The 22,217-nt window shown below is 40.3% G+C and overlaps 1 protein-coding gene and 1 long non-coding RNA gene across 5 annotated transcripts in view; one reads left to right on the top strand and one right to left on the bottom strand.

Annotated features, from left to right (window-relative positions):
- The window catches only part of LOC308672344, a 56,036-nt gene extending 47,410 nt beyond the window's left edge, over positions 1 to 8,626 (top strand). Inside the window, exon 2 of the long non-coding RNA XR_014027395.1 lies at positions 6,873 to 8,626. This is a non-coding gene — a long non-coding RNA (uncharacterized lncRNA). The remainder of the gene's footprint in view (positions 1 to 6,872) is intronic.
- Positions 1 to 21,881, bottom strand: part of LOC308672335 (vaa serine proteinase homolog 1) — a 47,819-nt gene extending 25,938 nt beyond the window's left edge. Inside the window, exons 1-2 of one of the 4 annotated variants that reach the window (XM_081335164.1) lie at positions 765 to 947; positions 560 to 641 (exon numbers count right to left, since the gene is read on the bottom strand). In XM_081335164.1, coding sequence (XP_081191290.1) covers positions 560 to 611 — 52 coding nt within the window. In that variant the 5' untranslated portion in view covers positions 612 to 641; positions 765 to 947. Of the gene's footprint in view, positions 1 to 559; positions 642 to 764; positions 948 to 21,714 lie in introns of those variants that run through there. The other 3 variants (XM_081335163.1, XM_081335162.1, XM_081335161.1) reach the window with 3 other exon arrangements.
- Between the last annotated feature and the right edge of the window lie 336 nt (positions 21,882 to 22,217).

Genomic DNA, 22,217 nt, shown 5'->3' with positions numbered 1-22,217 from the left:
CCAGGTACTAAGGTTGTTATTTTAAAAAAACAATAAAACTCTTACCGCCCCCTCCCCAAAAAAGAAAGAAATTTTGAGCTCAGCTGTGGTCGTAAGGTTGAGGACTACCTGTAGATGGCTAAATCTGACTTTACAGGTCTGCACACTGCACACCAGTTTTTTTGCACACCAGTTAGAGTGCTTGCACTGGAGCCAAAAACTGGGATCATTCTAGTCAAATCAGGACATATGGCAAACATAAAGAGTAATTCCTGGTTTCAGGTTTACCATCCAAGATAAATTAAGTAGAAATAGAAAGGAATATTTGATTTTGCAGCTTCAGATCTAAAAATTAATATTCTTCACATCTCCAGTAATGCTGCAATTAGGTTAAACAACATGATTCTGAATAGCATTAGCCATTCTGATGGCTGAGATCTAAGGCACCTGGTCTTATGAGACCTGCTTGTACATCTACAATTAATAATTATGTGCAAGTTTATTCCTGTAACTGGAGGTTTAAACGGAAAAAGACACCTAAAGCTCCGTCCACCCTTTGCTCCATTGTCCAGGCTCTTACCATAAGAAAGCTGTAGTACCAGAAGGTTTGCTAGCACTCTGATCAGCACCATAGCTTCAACTCTGCACGGCAAGCTGTTTCCCTGGAATATAGAAATGGGGAACAATTTTGGAAAGAATGCACAGTTCAAAATATTTGATTAATCACTTTCATCTCTTCCACTCTGAGGCAGAAGATGTGGAAAAAATGCCAGTTTCTATCTCACCTGTAAGATTCCAGTCCCAAACGTAAAGCTGAGATACCGTATCGGTCTAATCAGATAACCCAAGCGGAGACTTCTTGATCAAGCAGCACTTTATTTGATCAAATTAAGCAGCTGGGTGGCCCACAATCTGGAACCCTGACAGAGTCACATCCAGAAGTGTCACGTCTTAGAAATTTGGTAACATTGCTTTATACACTTCGTTAGCCAATGAAAATCAGACAACAGAGCCATTACATCATAAGAGAGTCACCCCCTTATTCCCTCCATCCATGTACACGTTTCCCAAGCTTGCATGAAATTTCTCTGGTGCACAAGCCAATTACAAAAAGCAAGAAAGCAACAGTTAAACAATTTCCCTTTGTTCCAGAACCCTTCACATCCTTATGTAACTTGGCTCTATATCATGCAGCCTGAACAGTGGTGGGATTCAAATATGTGAACAACCAGTTCTCCGTGTGGATGCCGCTTCCAGAAGTTGTGCTGAAGTGGTGCGAAGCGGTTGAATCCCACCACTGTATTTGGATGCGTTGGAGGGCAAAATGGTGGATACAGGGAGGTTCATTTTATTTTGGAGCCCCAGGTGTTGGACAATACAGTCTTCTGGATTCTTCAGGCTTATACATGGTTCTGTTTTACGGGTTCTTCCGGATCCCAGATTAGATGCATTTGGGATTTTGTTTTTCCTGGTAGATTTCCATCATTGTGAGAAAGCTATGAATGCCAAAGGCTCTGATCCCTACATCTGTCAGTGGTATAAAAAAGTATGCTCATCCCTGTGCCCTTCTTTCTGGGTAAGAAAATTACCCAAGTCTACTGAAGCATTTTTGTACAAGAAACCAGTTGGGGGCAAAGGAAGACACTCCGTAAAAGATCTCTCCCTTTTCAGTGGGTCAGCCATGAAGGGTCAGACCAAAATACTTAGGGGTAAAGCAGTAGAATCCCTGGCACATTAATCATGGGTGTTGAGAAACAGTGAATGTCTTGTTCTTTTGCAGGTTGACAACTGGGATGAACTTTGGGAAAATGGCTGTTTTCCAGGCAAAATCTAATGCTCTTTCGTCTGCCAGTATCTCCCCCTACTCAGGATGTTGCACTGCTGAGTCCTTTCTATGTGTAAATCTGAAGGATTGTCTGAAATGGCTCTTGGCTGCTTGAGCATCTGAATCATTTCATAGTACAAAATCTTGGATATTACCCATTCTAATAAAATGCAAAATACCATGCCTCTGTTTATCCTGCTAACTCCATTAATGATTCATGAATATGTTCTACCGCTTGCTTTATCTATGGTAATGTTCTCAAAGAATGGGACAGATGTCATTACTGGACCCCATTTAATAAGATAGAAGCCTTTCCATTCATTGCGTTAAATAGCTTATATTTACATGGGAAACTTTATAGCTGCTTGTATGGGTGATAACAGAAATTATTACACCAGGGTCAACCATTTCACACCTGCTCATTTCTTAGTTGCTAATCCCAGTGCTCAGGACACCTGAACCCCAAAGGGGAGACGCGCCCGTCCAGGTCTTTGGGTCACAGGCTGAGTCCTCCTGGCCATTGGCACGTCAATTTCGGGGATAGGTAGAAATGGGAAAGCCTTGGGGGAAAAAACCCATTGTGTTTGGCATCATACAAATGCACGGTACTGTAAGGTCCCAGTCCTTTACTTAACCTTGAGATACCATATTAATCTAATTAGATAACCCAAGCAGAGACTTCTTGATTAAGCAGCACTTTATTTGATCAAATTAAGCAGCTGGGTGGCCAACAATCTGGAACATTGGCAGAGTCACGTCCAGAAGTGCCATGTCTTAGAAAGTTCATACCATTGCTTTACAAACTTTATTAGCCAATGAAAATCAGACAACAGAGCCATTACATCATAAGAAAGACATCAATCATTCCTGTACAGTCCCTTATTCCCTCCTTCAGTATATCCCATCCATGAACACGTTTCCCAAGCTTGCATGAATTTTTTCTGGTGCAAAAGCTGTTTACAAAAAGCAACAAACCAACAGTGAGACTAAACAATTTCCCTTTGTTCTAGAACCCTTCACATCCTTATGTAACTTGGCTCTATATCATGTAGCCTGAACAGTAGTGGGATTCAAATATTTGAACAACCAGTTCTCCACATGGATGCCTCTTCCAGAAGTCCATTGTGGGCCTGGGCCACAAAAACTAGCTACCAGTTCTGCCGAAGTGGTGCAAACCAGCTGAATCCCACCTCTGAGCCTGAAGCACGAAAGAACACTGATAACAAGATTGGATATGTATCTCAATAAAAACAGACCCTTCCGGAAAGCAAAAAAACCTAATATGTGATTAAAGCAGTCTATGTGCAATGTTGGTGCAGAATTCACTTCATCATTAGGACGCAAGGAAAACAGATTTTTTTTCTTTTAATTGGAAATATTTTTAAACCTAAAAAATCCAGGGCAGTTAGACCACATAACAGCAACCACACACTCAGTTGACCCATTTGTTTGGGTGGTGTGGAAAAATGACTGTTTCCATGTTATGAATAGTGGGGGCAACTATTAAGTCCAACAATTTCCAGGGTTGTGAGACTAGTTTGAAAACACTCCACATTTTCCATTCTAGGATCTAGTTTTGGAAAAGGAGATCCGGAAAGCTGGATATGCACAGCACTGGATGGACGCTCCCCACAGCTATCATTTGTTTAATTTGACTTTTTCTAAAATTAGCCTTAACCTTTAAATTTCATCCATGTACACGTTTAGCAAGCTCATCCACAAAATAACACTGATAACAAGATTGGATATGTATCTCAATAAAAACAGATTTTTTTTCTTTTAGCTGGAAATATTTTTAAACCTAAAAAAGCCAGGGCAGTTAGACCACATAACGGCAACCACACACTCAGTTGACCCATTTGTTTGGGTGGTATGGAAAAATGACTGTTTCTGTATTATGAATAGTGGGGGGCACTAATACTAACTTAAGACCAACAATTTCCAGGGTTGTGAGACCGGTTTGAAAACACTCCACATTTTCTATTCTAGGATCTAGTTTTGGAAAAGGAGATCAGGAAAGCTGGCTATGCACAGCACTGGATAGACGCTGTCCACAGCTGTCATTTGTTTGAGTTTCACTTGGTTAAAATTAGCCTTAACCTTTAAATTTCATGCTCTCCAGATGCCTGGACTTGAACTCCGAGAATTTCCCAGTCAGGATGTTAATTGTGGAGAATTAGGGAAGCTGAAGTCTGTACAACTGGGGGGAGGGTATCCAGCTATGGAACCAGACTGACCTTGCTTCCGTCCTTGGAGGGGGTTACCCCAGCGGTTCCAACCCTTGAGAAGAGCGCAGGAAGGCCCAGTGCTCAGGGTGCCTCCACAACCAAAGGGGAGACACGCCCGTCTGGGTCTTTGGGTCCCAGGCTGAGTCCCCTCTCCCTTTTCAGTGAGTCAGCCATGAAGGGTCAGAGCAAAATACTTTGGAGTAAAGCACTAGAATCCCTGGCATATTAATCATGGGTGTTGCAGTTCCAGTACATCTGGGAAACAACTGATTATCAACTCCACACTGTCAAGAAACTCCATTCAGAATTATATTCAAAATATTTCTTGTCCCTCTCTTTCAGGACATAATTGAGAAGCATAATTGTATGGAAGAGTTACAGTTCTAATGGCATAACTTTTATTGAGAAATGGTGATCAAAGGAAGACTAATGTATGTACTTGTAAGTCCCCTGAAGCAATTCAGAAGGCCTTGCCCCCACCACCCAAAAAATAATAATACACCCCCTAACTCGGATTGAACTGATGGATCTGAGCTGGCTTTTGCATAGCTTCTTCTGCGATTGACATCTCTCCTCAACTCTCCAAGATTTGCTTAGGTAAATCCACTTTTCTTTACCCATCCACGAGCAGTCAGTAGTAGAGAATTACAGCATTTTGCTTTTTTTTTTCTTCTCCAGAGCACTGTCTTCTGTTTTGGAGAGGTTGATCTCCTCGGCATGCCTTTGTGTTTTAGGAGACTTGAAATCTCTTGAGCATCATTTGAATGCTCTTCCAGAACCTTTCAGTTGGAGAAGCATCTCAATGTAATGCTAGGCTCCTGCCTAATGCTTATCACTTTCCCCTGGTCAATTTGTCAGCTGTGAGTATAGAGTTGCCATTGCTAGCAAAACTTCCACATTGCAAACTCCACATGGCTGTGCATATTTTGCTGGGCTGCTTCAGGTGTGCTTTGGCTAGATCCTATGGGACGTCCCCTAGGAGACTTGCCGTGAGACTGGGAAGACCCATGCAGGAAAATAGCGCTAGCATCTTTAGCAGCAGCCACACCATGAAATATCCATCTAGGAATCTCTTCATAGAGATTCCAAAAAAGACTGATTATTTGCTAGAAAACAAGTAATGTTCTAATTGGCAGACCAACCTCTCTCTTTTCAGGTTTGTGTAATGTTATTGTCAATGGCTTAGCCTTAGAATTTAAAGCAGCCATTCTGATGTACAAATCAGAAATCGCCTGATGGGCCAGCTGTGGACTGCATGTCACACACAAAAGGTAGGAAACAAATTTGTAGCTGGCTTCCCCCCCCCTCTTTTCTTCTGATCTCATAAATGTTGCCCCAGAACTCCAGTTGGTAGAGAACTATGTTTTTGAAGCTCTTTGGAGTCCTAACACAATGTTATTCTTGCCTTGTAAAAAAGACCATATTTTTAGCCAAGCTTTTATTTGCATAAACAAATGGGGGTATTTTTGGATGGGTGCAAGGAAGAAAGAGACTTTCTTACACATTGACTGAAAATATCATCTATTCATATTCTTAAGAGTTTCTTTTCCATTTTTTTCATATCAGTCTTACTACATTCAAAGAAACTGGGGGGGTGGGGGTACTTGCAAGGTTGTGTGGCCTGGCCATGTTTGATTTCCTTTAGCCATTCCTAAAAATACAACCTATGCTTGTAATCCTGGGCCATAAGCATCATTGGCTGGATTCACACAACGCAAAGATCCAGGAGCTTTACTTTTTTTCCCCTGACTCAACAGATTTGCTTAGTTTTTGAATGATCTACTGAGATGCAGCTTTCCTGGAGCTGGGCCAGACACTCAGTTTGACTTTTTTTTTACATGAAATGTTAATAAAAGTGAAATGTACAGTTCTTTTCCAGTCATGTATTTGATGGCTTCTCACCCCTGCCTTAGATAACTGCACATAAATAGCTCTGCTAGATGGACTCAAAGCTATCTCGGTCCAAGATTTTGTTTCTCGCAGTGCCCACTAGATACCGCTGGGGTACTCACAAGCAAGAAACGAGGGCGTCTCCTGCACCTGTTAGTTGGACCGTACTTCCCCCAGCTTGGAAGCGTTCACGATTAATAGCCCTTCCCAGTGCTTTTTTTGTAAAAGAAAAAGGTGCCGGAACTCACACATATCATACAACCCACCTTGCCTACCCTACAAGTTTCCATCCAAAAAAGGTGCCGGAATTCCGTTCTGAGCGTTCTATGAGAAAAAAAGCCCTGGCCCTTACTGCGCCTGTCCTCAGTGGGTCAAAAATCTATCCAAGAAGATTATCGCTACGTTACATACTATTGAATTAAAGGGGTTAAGAACAATGTATTTGGTTTGTAGGTGAAAGGAAGGGCCATGGTAGACTTATCCGAGAATGAGTCCTGTTAAAGGACTGCCTAGGGAGGGCAACCTAGGATGGAAGCCGAGTTCCCAGTAATAGCAAAATCAATCCTAGCTCAGTTTAGGTTATGTAATGATCTGATCTCTGCTAGTAATCCATAAATGGCAGGAACAAACGTCAGTTGGCTTTACACAGTGCATTAGGCCACAGGTCTGCAACCCGCGGCTCCTGCAGCTCCCAGTCCTCTGCCATGTGCAGTCCCAAAAAAAAAAGTGGGACTAAAAAAGTTCAACCAATCAATTCAAATATGCAGGGTAGGTGCATATCTCGCCTTGGCTCCACTCTTCAGTGAAACCCTGTTCTGCACATGCACGCGTGTACGCGCATGTGCACACATTTTTTGCGGCTCCCAGTTTTTCCTTTTGTGAGGGAACCGGTTCCGAGTGGCTCTTTCACTGTTTCAGGTTGCTGACCCCTGCATTAGGCGATCAAACAGGTTGGTTTGGCAACGGCTTCCTGACCTATATGAACCTAAGTAATTGTGAGCTTCATTGCCGACCTTCAGACTTCTTCCCCCCAATTTCCCACTCTAGTAGTATCCTTTCCACCAGGTCAGAACTTTTTTTTTTGTTAATTTATTGATATTTTTAAACATAAATCACTTAATAATTGGCGAACAGTGTGTTGTGTGGGTTTACATTTGTAAAACAGTCACTAACAATTGATTCCTATAATCCATAATCCACTCAATAGTTTTAATTGATTACCTCTTTTCTCCAAAATATCCTCTTTTGCAAACATTGAGCATACAGTTCTTATTGTTTTGATAGATAAGTAAATATATAACTTTTCCCTATATTCCTAAAAATAATAATCACATCAATATAATATTTTTCTATGCCTTATCATAGATTCTGTTACAGTCCTTATTTAAATATTGAAAACATTTCCTTTATCTAAGCCATTCCAACTTTTTTATATTCTATTCTATTATTTTATATTATATTATATTATTTTTATATTTTATTATATTATATTATATTACTCATATCAAGAAATAGTATAAAAAAGGGGAAAACAACACACTTTATTATTTAGGGGATTCTTCCCTCTTAGAGTGACATAAATATTCCAAATCTTTTCTATTTCTTTAACCATATTCAAACAAATGTTTCTTTTTTAAGTATTCTCTCTGATCCTCCATAAAAAGATTAATTCTGTTAGGCACATGGTGATAGCGTACATAGTTGGGTTGAAAATATATAAACTATGATGTTGTATCTTTAAGAAGTTAATTGGCTGATGGGTGTGTAAGTGTTCTCATGGCCATAAGAGCGAGCTAGGAACGTAGCTTCTCTCTCTCTCTGAATTTACTGCTCTCTCTACTATTACTGTTTTGCTGTACTGTTGGTTTACTATTGTGATAAACCTGAACTCTGTATTGACCTCTGGACCGGTAAGAAGACTTTGTATCTGGAATACTCCTTGGACTGTTACTATTGTGTATGACCTGGACTGTTTATTTTTGACCGTGCATTTTTGTTTTTACACCACCTCAAAAGTAAAATACTTTCTATTTTCACAACTCAGTGTACTCTTGTGGTTACTGTGTGACTCTTACTGCTCTCAGTACTCTTCCTTGTCTGCGCAACTCCTTGGTAGCACAGGGAGACCTCTGCACAACCATTTTTCCTAACAAATTTGCCACTTCCGTTAGTATAAGGATGGGGCGGAAGGTCCCCTCCTTCCCTTTTGTGGGAATTTTGCTTCTTGGGGATCTTTTCCAGGAAATTAAATATAGAATAGAAAAGAGAAGATCAAATTCCTCACTCAATTTCAGGCATGCAAAACCGGAGGTCCAGCTCAGACCTTTTTCAGCTTTTAAGCCTAGTTGTTCAAATGCTGCTATTTAACAGGCCATTCCTTTGCAAAAGCAAAGGATCGGAAAAGAAGTGACGATTTATACGATTTTATTGCTGTGGATACCTGAGAATTTACATGAAAACATGATTTTCAAAAGATTCAATTTAGTGATTGGGAAGTGGGGGTTAATCTGGGATCCTTTTTAAGCAACAGTGGGACTCGAGTATATGGATATGTTTGTGGGGTGACTGCATGACTCCATATGAGCATATTGTAAATGCCACAGAAGTACCAATAGAGAAGAATATTCTAGCATTGACGATGTTAACTAGCTGGGTAATGAAATGTCTGCAAGAAAACAAGCTCAGAGAGCATCAAGGATCCCACTGTCCCAGAAGTGGGCAGAAATGAAAAGATGTTCAGAGGTTAAAATATTTGGAATTGTCCATTTTAGAGTCAGAAAATTTTGCACCACACCGTAAGACAAGTTTCCATTTTACTAAGATTGTTTTATACTGAAATTAAATGGGACATGATCCCTGCAGCACTATTTTGAGCATTTCTTACTCCAAAGGCAGTCCTATTTGATTCTTTAAAAAGTTTACTGCTTGGGAATATATTCCAATGCAGTTGAATATGATTAGGGATATAGAAGAGATGTACTAATATGCTACATTTCCTCCTCTTAAATTTTTCAAAAGTTTTCATGGAGGACAGGTTGCAGTTGTATTTCCTGCAATAATGCTCTGGATCCAATAAGTATAATCAAAGACTTTGGTGTAGTGGCCAGGCTGAAGCGGTTGGGCACAAGGATTGCCCCCCCCAAGATACAATGCCCTGGATTTGTCCATTACAGATGAGTGGTCCCCCAGAGTCACCCTGTTGAGAAAAATCAAACATGAAACATTACTACCATATCTATGAATGGGAAGTGGAGCAAACATTTCCCTCCCATCGTCCATTCACATATAGCAGACATGTCAAACACAAGGCCCAGGGGCCGGATACGGCCTGCGAAGTGGTTTCATGTGGCCCGCAAAGCCATCCTGGAAACAGTGAGGGAACGGCCCCCACTGCCTTGGCCCTGGCCCAGAGACCCTCCTTCTGCCAGAGACCCTCAGATCTGTCCCACTCCTGCCCAGGGCCCCATAGGCACCCTTGATGCGAACAATGTAGAGCTGGCCACGCCCACCCAGTAGGCCATGCCCACCCAGGCCACACCCACCCAGGCCACACCCACCCAGCCCCTTGAGGGCAACCACAATGCTGATGTGGCTCTCAATGAAATTGAGTTTGACACCCCTGACATATAGCCCCCCAATGTTTCACTTTGATGTTCCCCAATCAAGGATCTTTGTAGAAGAATTGAAATCCTTGAGTTTCCCCCACCAGAATCACCAGTATTGGGAAATCTGGAAATCTAGATACCTAGAAGGCACTTGAGTTAGAAAAAGGCATAACTTTGTATGTTTCTACAAGATGCCTTCAAGGCTAGATCTCTGTCACAGCTTTGAAAATTGGCATCATTTCTGTAGGAGTCTGTCTTAAAATGGATCATCTTACCATACATGAACCTATGCCTCCTTGCAGGATACCTGCACACAGTGTTCTGCTTTGTGCCGGTAACCATGGGCTAGCTGCTCGACACACCGTATAATTGAGTATGTTAATGTTCTCACAATGAGGGACATCGGGATAAGTCTCTGAAAAAAATAAAAAATAGGCAAAGTTCTACCTTTCACAATTTACCATCTACATGCCTAGAGCTATAATTTCCATTGTCTCCAACCAACAGAGCTGATCTCATTGCCTGGGAGTAGGAAGTATTGTCTTTCAAAGCCATTCAAAGGGACTCCTGGGAAAAACAGATTTAGTTAAATGTTTTTTTGTCAAGATTTTAAAGGTAAAGGTAAAGGTAAAGGTTTCCCCACACATGTGTGCTAGTCATTTCCGACTCTAGGGGCCGGTGCTCATCTCCGTTTTAAAGCCGAAGAGCCAGCGCTTGTCCGATGACGTCTCCGTGGTCATGTGGCCGGCATGACTAGATGCCAAAGGCGCACGGAACGCTGTTACCTTCCCACCGTAGTGGTCCCTATTTTTCTACTTGCATTTTTACGTGCTTTCGAACTGCTAGGTGAGCAGAGGCTGGGACGAGTAACAGACGCTCACTCTGTTACGCGGCACTCGGGATTCGACCCGCCAAACCGCCGACCTTCTGATTGACAAGCTCAGCGTCCTAACCCACTGAGCCACCGCGTCCCTTAGATATTAATAGGTATTAAATCAGCTGATGGGCATTTGAAGGCTTCTCAAATTTCTCCGGCACTCTACGCAAGATTGCCTTGTTGGAAATGTTGGGCTTTTGCTAGTTCAAAAGTCATAGAACTGATCTCGCATCCCCTGGAGATGACCTAGAACGGGGGTCTGCAAACTTGGCAACTTTGAGACTTGTGAACTTGCACTCCCAAAATTCCTCAGCCAGCATACTGAAACTTCCATATCTGAAGATGAAGCATGTTAGGCATATGGTGTTAGCCTACAATGTTGGGTTGAAAATATATTAACCATGATGCTATGTCTTTAAGATGTTAATTGGCCAATGGGTGTGTAAGTGTTCTCATGGCCATAAGAGGGAGCTAGTAACGTAGCTTCTTTCTCTCTCTGAATTCACTGCTTTCTACTGTTACTGTTTTTGCTCTGTTACCTGAACTGTGTATTGACCTCTGGACCGGTAAGAAGACTTTGTATTTTGGATTACTCCTTGGACTGTTTATTTTTTGACTGTGCATTTTTGTTCTTACACCACCTCAAAAGTAAACTACTTTTTGCTTTTACAACTCAGTGTACTCTTGTGTTTACTGTGTGACTCTTGCTGCTCTCAGTACCCTTCCTTGTCTGTGCAACTCTTTGGTAGCACAAGGAGACCTCTGCACAACAAATTCCTTAACAAAGCAGACCCATAGGTTTGCATTGTGTACAAGAACAAAAAGGCAGGAATCTTGTCTAAAAGATCCCTTGGGGAGGACAGATAAGATGGAAATAAGTCGAAGGAAAGAAAAGAAAAATATCACCTGAATTAGAGAAAGTTGAGCCTGAGAATATGAAATAAAACCCAATCCCAGCTAATCAACAAATCAAGAACTTTTGAGGATAAAAGGGGTCCTAAAGCTCACCCTTTCCTCCAGTCATCTTTGGATCCACAACTTAGGAGTTTTTCTCCCTCTAGCTTGTGCCTGGCAGCCTAATTGAGAAGAATGTGTCTAAACATGGATGCGTGCATGTGTGTGTATGTGAAACAGCAAATTTACATCACCAGCAGTAAAGTTTTGCTGTTACTTTAAATTCACTGGGTCTCCATGTATTCCGAAAAACCTGTGGTGCCTCAGTGGTTAGTTGAAAATTATTTGTGTGAGTCCTTAATTATTTCCCAGCTCTTGACCAAGGCTGTGTGACTTGTCTGCTCTAGCTACACCTATTTGGTAGAAACCTAGGTAGAAAACAAGGTGGGCTTACAAGATCTACCTACCTTGGCAGGTTTGAATGTGTGGATGACCATAAGCCAAAGCTGAGTGTGCGTCTAATACTTCCATGGCCTTACTAGCAATAGCACTTAGACCTGTATACTGCACTCTCTGGGTGATTTACAATATACGCATATTGCCCCCAACAATCTGAGTCCTCCTTTTATCAACCTCAAAAGGATGGAAATCTGAGTCAACCTTGAGCCCCATCAGGATCGAATTGCAGGCTGGGAGCAGAGATAGCTGCAATACTGCATTCTAACCACTGCCCCACCAGGATTTAAAAGGAAGAAGTCCTCTGCAACCATCCACAGAGATTTTATATCCATCCAAGGATAGGGCATGTTTTTGAGTTCATATTTGGTCTTTAGAGAGCAAGTGGTAAATATACTCTGAAAACATCCTCCGAGGGAGACCTCCATTTACAAAACGGCCATGGTAAAACACAAAACATTCCTTTATTAAAGGTAATGAAGCCATGCAAGACTGCCATGCTAATGGGACTTTTCTGATCCCCAACAGCACTGCTATAAATAAACCTGATCCTTTAGGGGTTATTTTTAGCTATACAGCATGCCAGTTCCTTATTTCTTTTATTCCAAGGACCTTGTGGGTGTGGAACAAATGAAGAAATGGAATCTTATGGAATACCATTGTCAATCCAATATTCATGGGTGACACAGTGGGACCCTAGACCTGGCTGATGTTACATCAAAAGCTGCGTCTGAGAGTATAGACAGAGATCCCTACCATTAGGAGATGTGATTGCGCCCCATCCAATAATACGGCAAACTGAGCCCACACTGGGAGGACTGGAAGGCAAGCTGAGAGGCGCGATGTGTGTACTGTAGGTAACAGGTCTGTTCAGCTTGATCAACATGATGTCCTTGTCCCATTTGGTATAGTTTTTGCTACTGAGACAAAAGAACTTCTCCTTTGCGGCTCTTCTCTTCTGATCCATATTTGGTAGACTGAAGTTATGGAAACCAAGGTATATCCGCATATTTTCCCTACAAGAAAAACAACAAGTTAACAACAACAACTTAAAGTGAACTCTATATTAGTTGGGATGGTCCTTGACCTCATTTTGGCCCTCTAGCAGGATTGTTAGCAGCAAACAAGAAAGGGCCATAACCTACCTTCTCTTGGGGGGAAAACCTGTCAGAAACCTGGAAGAGTTGCTGTCAATGTCCTAGAGATCTGGGTTCACTGAAGTAATTTATTCAGGGTGATTGAATAAGCTATTTCCATTGTTTGTGCAAACTATTGAGGCATGAATTCACCTATGTGCTGTTTAGCACTCAGAAAGTTCAGCATATAGTATGAATCCATCTCTTTCTTTACTTGGATGTGTATTGTGTGAATGTTGCACTTATAAATTATAGATGACTGTTTTAAAGATAAAACCCATGTGGTTACGGTACTAATGTTATGACTTTGTATTGCGCACATCCTCTCTCAACCCAGCCTGTCTCAAAGGATGGGGGGATAGATAAAGACGAACACAAAATCTGGATGGAGCCCACTCTGGTCTTGTTTAGAAGAGATATTAAAATGTAGTGCCTCACCCAGGCCTTGATAAGGGAGAGAGAAGCCTTACACTTCATCATCTTTTAATCTTTTATGTTTTATATGGTTAATGTTTTCTGGTTAGTTGCACAGTCAGTCAGAAATTTAGACAGGATTTGGCATTTTTATCCACCTATCAAGTCCTTCCCAAGGACCTGGAGTAGGTCAATTTTGTGGTTCCATGGTATTAAAAGGATTGTCACAGGATGTTCCAAGTAAAGCTGCTTTTTGCAATTAACTGTGGTGATTTTGTGAATGCTGATGGTATTCAGGTAATGTTCCAGATTTTGTTATTCTTGTTATTATTATATCCCAGAAAAAAAGAAAGATATGAATACTGTGGTGAAGAAGATGGAAATTCAACCATAAATATAAACAGCATTGCTGAAGATATGATTGTGAGGAGCAATAGCAGTAGCAACAGAACACTCATTCAAAATGCACAGAGAAGTCAGTAAAAACTAGCAGAAACATAAAAAAATCTGGATATCTAACCACAATCTCCCTCAACATTTCCACATTGCGTAATGCCCTCACATGTCGCAGTGTGCAGCGCTGAGCACCCATTGCTGGTTGATCAAAGTCCCACCGCAGCCAAAGCTAGAGTTATACAAGAATACAAGGGAACGATGTTCATTTATGTTACATTCATCACCTCCAACGACCAGTTCAGAAGACTTTTGTGCTGCAAAGAAACAAAAAAAGTTCAGTGTTTGGCTGTGGAGTAAAACAGAATCGATTTCATTGGTAGAGTTTCTATCAGTACTCTAATTTTGGAGGGTAACAGATGACGGAGGGACACACAGTGTCAAACTAGTTGAATAAAACACAGATCACCAAGACTAAAAATTTATTTAAAACTTAGCTTTTGTCAGCGTCTGCCGAGATCATCAGAGTTTAAGCCAGTATTGAGGGTGGGAGCCGAATAGACCCATAACACACTCATTAGCTAAACTATTGGCTTTGCAGAGAATATAAGAATGTGTCCCTCAATCCTGGCTAAACGCTGACGAAAGATAAGTTTTAAATAAATTTTTAGTCCTGATGATCTGCGTTTTTTTATGTTTTATAAGATTTCCAAAACAGGAGAGTTGACTTATTCAACAGGGAAGTGAAACTGACACTTTTATCACGCCCTGAACTCTCACTCCAGGATCGTAGTTATTTAAAGCAGGGTCTTTTTTTTTTTATTAAAGAGTTTTACAAAAACAAAATTTTACAATATATCCCCAAATCCCTCCCACCCCAAACCCACCCACTTCCCCCCCCACTTCCCAGAGCTAAATACAGGATTATAGTTACAATAATCATATTCTAAATAAAAATTATACATAATATACAATTAACCAAATTCATAATGTGCTTTAACTCCCCTTTAACATAACTACAAACAAAGTACCAATAACAATATCCCACTAAAATCTACTCATAAGCTAAATGGAACATCTTAGTCCCATCTTTGTTCTGAATATAATTTATCCATCTCCTCCAAACTGAAATATATCTTTCCTGTGAATGATCTTTCAAATAAGCAGAAATCTTAGACATTTCTGCAAGATTCGAAACTTTAAACACCCATTCTTCTATAGTGGGCAAACTATCCTTCTTCCAATATTGTCCCACCAGTAACCGTGCTGCTGTTATCATATTCAACATCAAATTAGTTTCTTTAACATCACAATCTACAACAATACCCAATAAAAATAATTGCGGAGAAAACTTTATCTTTCTCTTAAAAATCTTTTGAATGTTCCACCAAATTTTGATCCAAAAAGCTTTTATGTTTCTACAAGTCCACCACATGTGAAAATAGGTAGCTTCTGAACTACCTAAAGCAGGGTCTTTAGAGCACCTTATAAATCACAGTATCAATGAGCTGATTGTACTTTCAACCCATTAAACCAGTGTTTCTCAAGCTTGGCAACTTGAAGATGTATGGATTTCAATTCCCAGAAGTCCCCGGCCAGCATGGCGAATTCTGGGAACTGAGCTCCATATACCTTCAAGCTGCAAGAGGAAGGCCATAATCTGAAAGCTTGAACAAGCAAAGCTGGAGACAGATGTGTAGTACTTTCCACTCAGTCTCCCTACACAGAGAGCAACTAGTTATTAATACAGGTAGTTCTTGGCTTACAACAATTCATTTAGTGACCATTCAAATTTACAATGGCACTGAAGAAAGTTACTGAGCAGCGGAGAAGTGAAGCAAAATATGTCATAGCTTCTCATAAGACCAGATGCCTTAGATCTCAGCCATCAGAACTGCTGACGCTATTCAGCTTTTCACATCACCATTGCAGCATTCCCACCGAGACGTGAAAAAAATTCAGATGCTTAGCATGTGACTCATATTTATGACATTTGCAGTGTCCCTGGGTTGTGTAATCACTTGTGACAAGCAAAGTCAATGAAGAAGCCAGATTCATTTAAACAACAGTGTTACTAACTTAACAGTAGTAACGATTGACTTAACCACTGTAACAAGAAAGTTCATAAAATGGGACAAAACTCACTAAACAGATTTTTCACTTAAGCAACAAAAATTTTGAGACTTCTAGTTTTGCGCCCGAGGTGCCTGGCCATGTGAGGATGGATGTCTGCTCCCCACGGCTAGTTTTGCCCTGCCAGGGGGAGCCTAGATGGGTCCGAAGTTGCCCCGAAGAATGATGGTAAAGAATGAACAAACAAATCAGATAACAGAATGTGAACTAGAAAAAAAAGTCACAAAAGAAGGGAATTATAACTTAATACTAATAAGAAAAACTCACAATATTTGAATACAACAATAAATATGGAAAAGATACCTTATGCATTAGAATGTCAAAATAAACCTGAGAAACCTAGCAGACAACTTTGTCTCCCAAAAGGTAGAGAAGGGAACTAGGGGATTAGCCATATTGGATTTAATTCTCACTAACAGAGATGAAATGATAGAAAGTGTCGAAGCCACAGGAACCTTGGCGGGAAGTGATCATGCAATATTGGAATTCAACATTATTTATTTATTTATTTATTTATTTATTTATTTATTTATTTATTTATTTATTTATTTATTACTGCTAACCTTGTAAGCCGCCCTGAGTCTTCGGAGAAGGGCGGGATATAAATGGAATTAAAATAAAATAAAAATAAAATAAATTATTGGGACTTATATGCCGCCCTATCTCCCGAAGGACTCAGGGCGGCTAACAACAATAACATACAATAAATACAGAAGTTAAGATAAAATTAAAATTAAAGGCCTCTGTACAATAAATTAAAATTAAAATTAAAATAAATTAAAAATTAGAGTTAAAAGATTAAAAACATAATTAAAATCCCTGTCAGTCCAAGTCAGCCAGGTGGAAAAGGAGTGTTTTGAGGCCGCGGCGAAAGGACTGAAGATCTGGGGCCATCCGAAGCTCATGGGGGAGCTGGTTCCACAGGGCTGGCACTCCCACAGAGAAGGCCCTCCCCCTGGGGGTCGTCAGCCGACATTGTCTAGCCGATGGTACCCTGAGGAGGCCTTCTCTGTGTGAGCGTACTGGGCGATGGGAAGTCGTTCCCGGCAGCAGATGGTCCTGCAAGTATCCCTGTATTATGCAAGTATTATGGAAGCACAAGCAATAGAATACAGCCAAACTAGAGTCTTGGACTTTAAAAGAGCTAATTTCAATAAACTTAGAGAGACCTTGGGAAGAATTCCATGGATGAGAATCCTAAAGGGGAAAACAACTCAAGAAGCTTGGGAAATTTTGAAAAGTGAGATAATAAAGGCCCAGTCTAGCACAATACCAACAAAGAAGAAAAATAACAGCTTTCAAAAGAAACCACCATGGCTGCATAAAGAACTCTCTGATAAACTGAAAGATAAAAAGGACAAGTATAAGAAGTGGAAAGAGGGGCACATAACTAAGGCAGAATATCAGCAAACAGCCCGTGCCTGCAAAGATGAAGTGAGAGAAGCTAAGGCTCAAAATGAACTAAGGCTTGCGGCCAAAGTCAAAAATAAGAAAAAATGCTTCTTTCAACATATAAAAAACAAGAAAAAAAATAAGGAAATGATTGGTCCATTAGTGGGGGAAAGTGGCAAGAAGGTGACAAGCAACAGGGAGAAAGCAGATCTATTTAACTCGTTTTTTGCATCTGTCTTTACACAAAGGGAAAAAACAGTCCAACCTACCAAAACCAGTGCCATGAAAAACAGAATAGAAACGCAAGTTAAGATAGGCAAGAAAATGGTAAGTGAGCACCTGTCCAGCCTAGATGAGTTGAAATCACCAGGACCAGACGGATTACACCCCAAGGTTCTCAAGGAACTAGCAGACATGATCTCAGAACCACTGAACTATATTTTTCAAAGATCCTGGAGCACTGAGGAACTACCAGAGGACTGGAAGAAAGCTGATGTAGTTCCCATCTTCAAAAAAGGGAAAAAAATAGATCCAGGAAACTACAGACCTATCAGCCTGACCTCAATACCTGGGAAGATTCTGGAAAAGATAATCAAACAACAAATCAGCGAACACCTTGATGCGAACAAAGTTATCACTAAAAGCCAACATGGGTTTGTCAAAAACAGATCGTGCCAGACAAACCTTATTGCATTCTTTGACCAAGTGACAAAACTAGTGGACCAGAGGAATGCTGTAGATTTAATTTACTTGGATTTCAGTAAGGCATTTGATAAAGTAGATCACAACCTACTACTTGTTAAGATAGAAAAATGTGGGTTAGATAGCATCACCATCAGATGGATTCGTAGCTGGCTGACAGGCCATACTCAGCGTGTGGTCCTCAATGGAACTGCATCTACATGGAAGGAAGTGTGTAGTGGGGTGCCCCAGGGCTCTGTTCTGGGCCCAGTGCTCTTCAACATCTTCATCAACGATTTGGATGAGGGGATAGATGGGGAACTCATCAAATTTGCAGACGACACCAAGCTGGCAGGAATAGCCAATAGTTCAGAAGATAGGCTTAAGATACAGGAGAATCTGGACAGACTCGAACACTGGGCACTATCTAACAAAATGAAATTCAATTGTGAAAAAAGTAAGGTTCTACATTTAGGCAGGAAAAATCAAATGCACAGGTATAGTATAGGTGGTACCTTGCTCAATAGTAGCAACTGTGAGAGAGATCTCGGAGTCCTAGTGGACAATCACTTAAATATGAGCCAGCAGTGTGCTGCAGCTGCCAAAAAAGCCAACACAGTGCTAGGCTGCATTAACAGAGGGATAGAATCAAGATCGCGTGAAGTACTAATACCACTTTACAATGCCTTGGTAAGGCCACATCTGGAATACTGCATGCAGTTTTGGTCACCACGATGTAAAAAAGAGGTCGAGACTCTAGAAAGAGTACAGAGAAGAGCAACAAAGATGATTGGGGGACTGGAGGCTAAAACATATAGGGAACGGTTGCTGGAATTGGGTATGTGTAGTTTAACGAAGAGAAGGGTGAGGGGTGACATGATAGCAGTGTTCCAATATCTCAGGGGCTGCCACAAAGAAGAGGGAGTCAAGCTATTCTCCAAAGCACCTGAAAGCAGGATAAGAAGCAATGGATGGAAACTAGCCAAGGAGAGAAGCAACCTAGAACTAAGGAGAAACTTCCTGACAGTTAGAACAATTAACCAGTGGAACGACCTGCCTCCAGAAGCGGTGAATGCTCCAACACTGGAAGTTTTTAAGAGGAGACTGGACAGCCACTTGTCTGAAATGGTATAGGGTTTCCTGCCTGAGCAGGGGGTTGGACTAGATGACCTCCAAGGTCCCTTCCACCTTATTATTATTATTATTATTAAGAAAGAAGACTTAACAAAATGGACACTTTTAGGAGAATCACTGTTTGGGAGACAAAAAGCATACATCTTGCGTATTATGTATCCTCTACGCCTAACAACAACTACAAAAATAGAAGAACTGTTCAACAAGTTGAAAATATTAATCTGGAAAACAATTTGGCAAAGGAAGAAGATTAGAGATGGGCTAAAGAGACTTGACCTTCCAGATAGAATATTATACGAGCAAACATTTGTTTGAATATGGCTAACTAAATAAATAACTCTGGCTATAAAGGGGCATTAGAATAAGTGGGATAAGAGATATAAGTAATATAGTATTTTTTGATAAAATACAAAATGTAGAAATATTGGGAAGATGAAAGTGAAAGAAAAGTTTGAACTTTAAAGACATTAAGTTTGAAAAGATTTAGGATTAAGGAATGATTGAAACACTGACAGGGAATTAGGCTTAATAAGAACTTTGAAAAAAGGATATATAGTGATTCAATCAATTTTTATAAATAGAAGTGAACTATAAATTAATTAGAAAAGATGTTATAGGTAGATGTCATGATAGATAAGTAGTATAGTATTTCTATAATATATGAAATATGAAAATACTGGGATAATATATTTGAATGGAAAATTTGGATATTTAGATGTTAATGATTGAGAAAATTATGATTGATAAGAATTGTTTGAATATTATGGAGAAATTCAGCTTAAACAAGATTTATGAAAATAAGATATATCGTGAATCAATACGATGACTTTCATGAAAATAACAGAAGTTGATAAGAAAAAAAGCTATATATGGACACTATTATTATTGGTATAAATATAGAAGAAAATGTTTTTATTTAATCATTTATATATCAAAAATTATATTTGTTTAATGCTGGAGGAGGAGAATACTATTGGGAGAAGGGAGGCTCAAGGAAATATATTATCAATTGGTATATTAATTATGAAAAGTTTAAAAATAATTATTATTGACTGTTAATTAACTATTATTGATTGTATATGTTTTTTTTAAAAAAAGTCATGAAACCAGACAACACACTGCACACCAGGTACTAAGGTTGTTATTTTAAAAAAGCAATAAAACTCTTACACCCCCCCCTCCCAAAAAAGAAAGAAATTTTGAGTTCAGTTGTGGTCGTAAGGTTGAGGACTACCTGTAGATGGCTAAATCTGACTTTACAGGTCTGCACACTATACTTTCCAGTGCTTTTTTGCACACCAGTTAGGGTGCTTGCACTGGAGCCAAAAACTGGGATCATCTTAGTCAATTCACGACATATGGCAAACATAAACAGTAATTCCGGGGTTTCAGGTTTACCATCCAAGAGAAATTAAGTAGAAATGAAAAGGAATATTTGATTTTCCAGCTTCAGATCTAAAAATTAATATTCTTCACATCTCCAGTAATGCTGCAAATAGGTTAAAGATCATGATTCTGAATAGCATCTGCCATTCTGATGGCTGAGATCTAAGGCACCTGGTCTTATGAGAAGCTGTGGCATATTTTGCTTCTCCGCTGCTCAGTAACTTAATGGTATCACTGCCAGTCAGATTACGCTAATCAGTTGAAGTAAGAATAGTTCAGATGAGCTTCTAAAAAGGATGGACATTTAGAAGCATTTGGCCCAGAGTGTGATCTTGCTGTACTGCATTGCTAAGCAAAATATATAGCCTTGTGATGGGGAGAATAGCGGGCAGAAGGAGTGAAAGTGGGGAAGAGATTGATGAAAATGGAATTTAATCTACAAGTTTGGATGGGAAGTTGATACTGTTATGTTGTGGGCTCTGATGAGCAGGAATGAAGACACACAGCTGAGTACAGAGAAACCCATTCTTTTATTTAAGCTGGAACTGTACTGAGGACTTGGGGGCATCCCGCCACAATATATAGCCAGACCCTCTAGTAGCAACCAATCAGATTGAACCCATGTTTGCCGCCCAAAGGTGACCAATTGCAGGACCGGAGACGTCCTGTCTGGGTTGCTGGAGAACCGTTAGTTCTCCAGCAACGCACGTGGTGAGGTACCAAAAGCCCAGTACATAACAGATACCGTTACGATTTAATTCACTAAAAACAGTTTGAGCCAAGATTGATGGCAGTAAAATCCCTACATACTGGTTTTGATATTTGTTTCAGAAGCAATATTTTTAACTGGCTAGTTTTGCTGATATGAATAAATGTATCAATTCATACTATCATTACAAATACAGCAATGGTCTTCCCCTTTTGCACCAACCGGGCCTTCTTGGCTCAGTCTCTGCTTGTGACCTGCTTGTACATCTACAGTTAATAATTATGTGCAAGTTTATTCCTGTAACTGGAGGTTTAAACGGAAAAAGACACCTAAAGCTCCGTCCACCCTTTGCTCCATTGTCCAGGCTCTTACCGTAAGAAAGCTGTAGTACCAGAAGGTTTGCTAGCACTCTGATCAGCACCATAGCTTCAACTCTGTGTGGCAAGATATTTCCCTGGAATATAGAAATGGGGAACAATTTTGCAAAGAATGCACAGTTCAAAATATTTGATTAATCACTTTGATCTCTTCCACTCTGAGGCAGAAGGACAGATGTGGAAAAAACGCCAGTTTCTATCTCACCTGTAAGATTCCAGTCCCAAACTTAAAGCTGAGATACCGTATCAGTCTAATCAGATAACCCAAGCGGAGACTTCTTGATCAAGCAGCACTTTATTTGATCAAATTAAGCAGCTGGGTGGCCAACAATCTGGAACCCTGACAGAGTCACATCCAGAAGTGTCACGTCTTAGAAAGTTGGTAACATTGCTTTATACACTTTGTTAGCCAATGAAAATCAGACAACAGAGCCATTACATCATAAGAAAGGCACCCCCTTATTCCCTCCATCCATGTACACGTTTCCCAAGCTTGCATGAAATTTCTCTGGTGCAAAAGCCGATTACAAAAAGCAAGAAAGCAACAGTTAAACAATTTCCCTTTGTTCCAGAACCCTTCACATCCTTATGTAACTTGGCTCTATATCATGCAGCCTGAACAGGGGTGGGATTCAAATATGTGAACAACCGGTTCTCCGTGTGGATGCTGCTTCCAGAAGTGGTACTGAAGTGGTGCGAAGCGGCTGA

This window comes from Vipera berus, assembly GCF_964194415.1.
Source record: "Vipera berus genome assembly, chromosome: 9".
Classification (NCBI taxonomy): Eukaryota; Metazoa; Chordata; class Lepidosauria; order Squamata; family Viperidae; genus Vipera; species Vipera berus.
The sequence above is the reverse complement of the archived record's forward strand: the minus strand, read 5'-3'. Positions and strand labels throughout refer to the sequence as shown.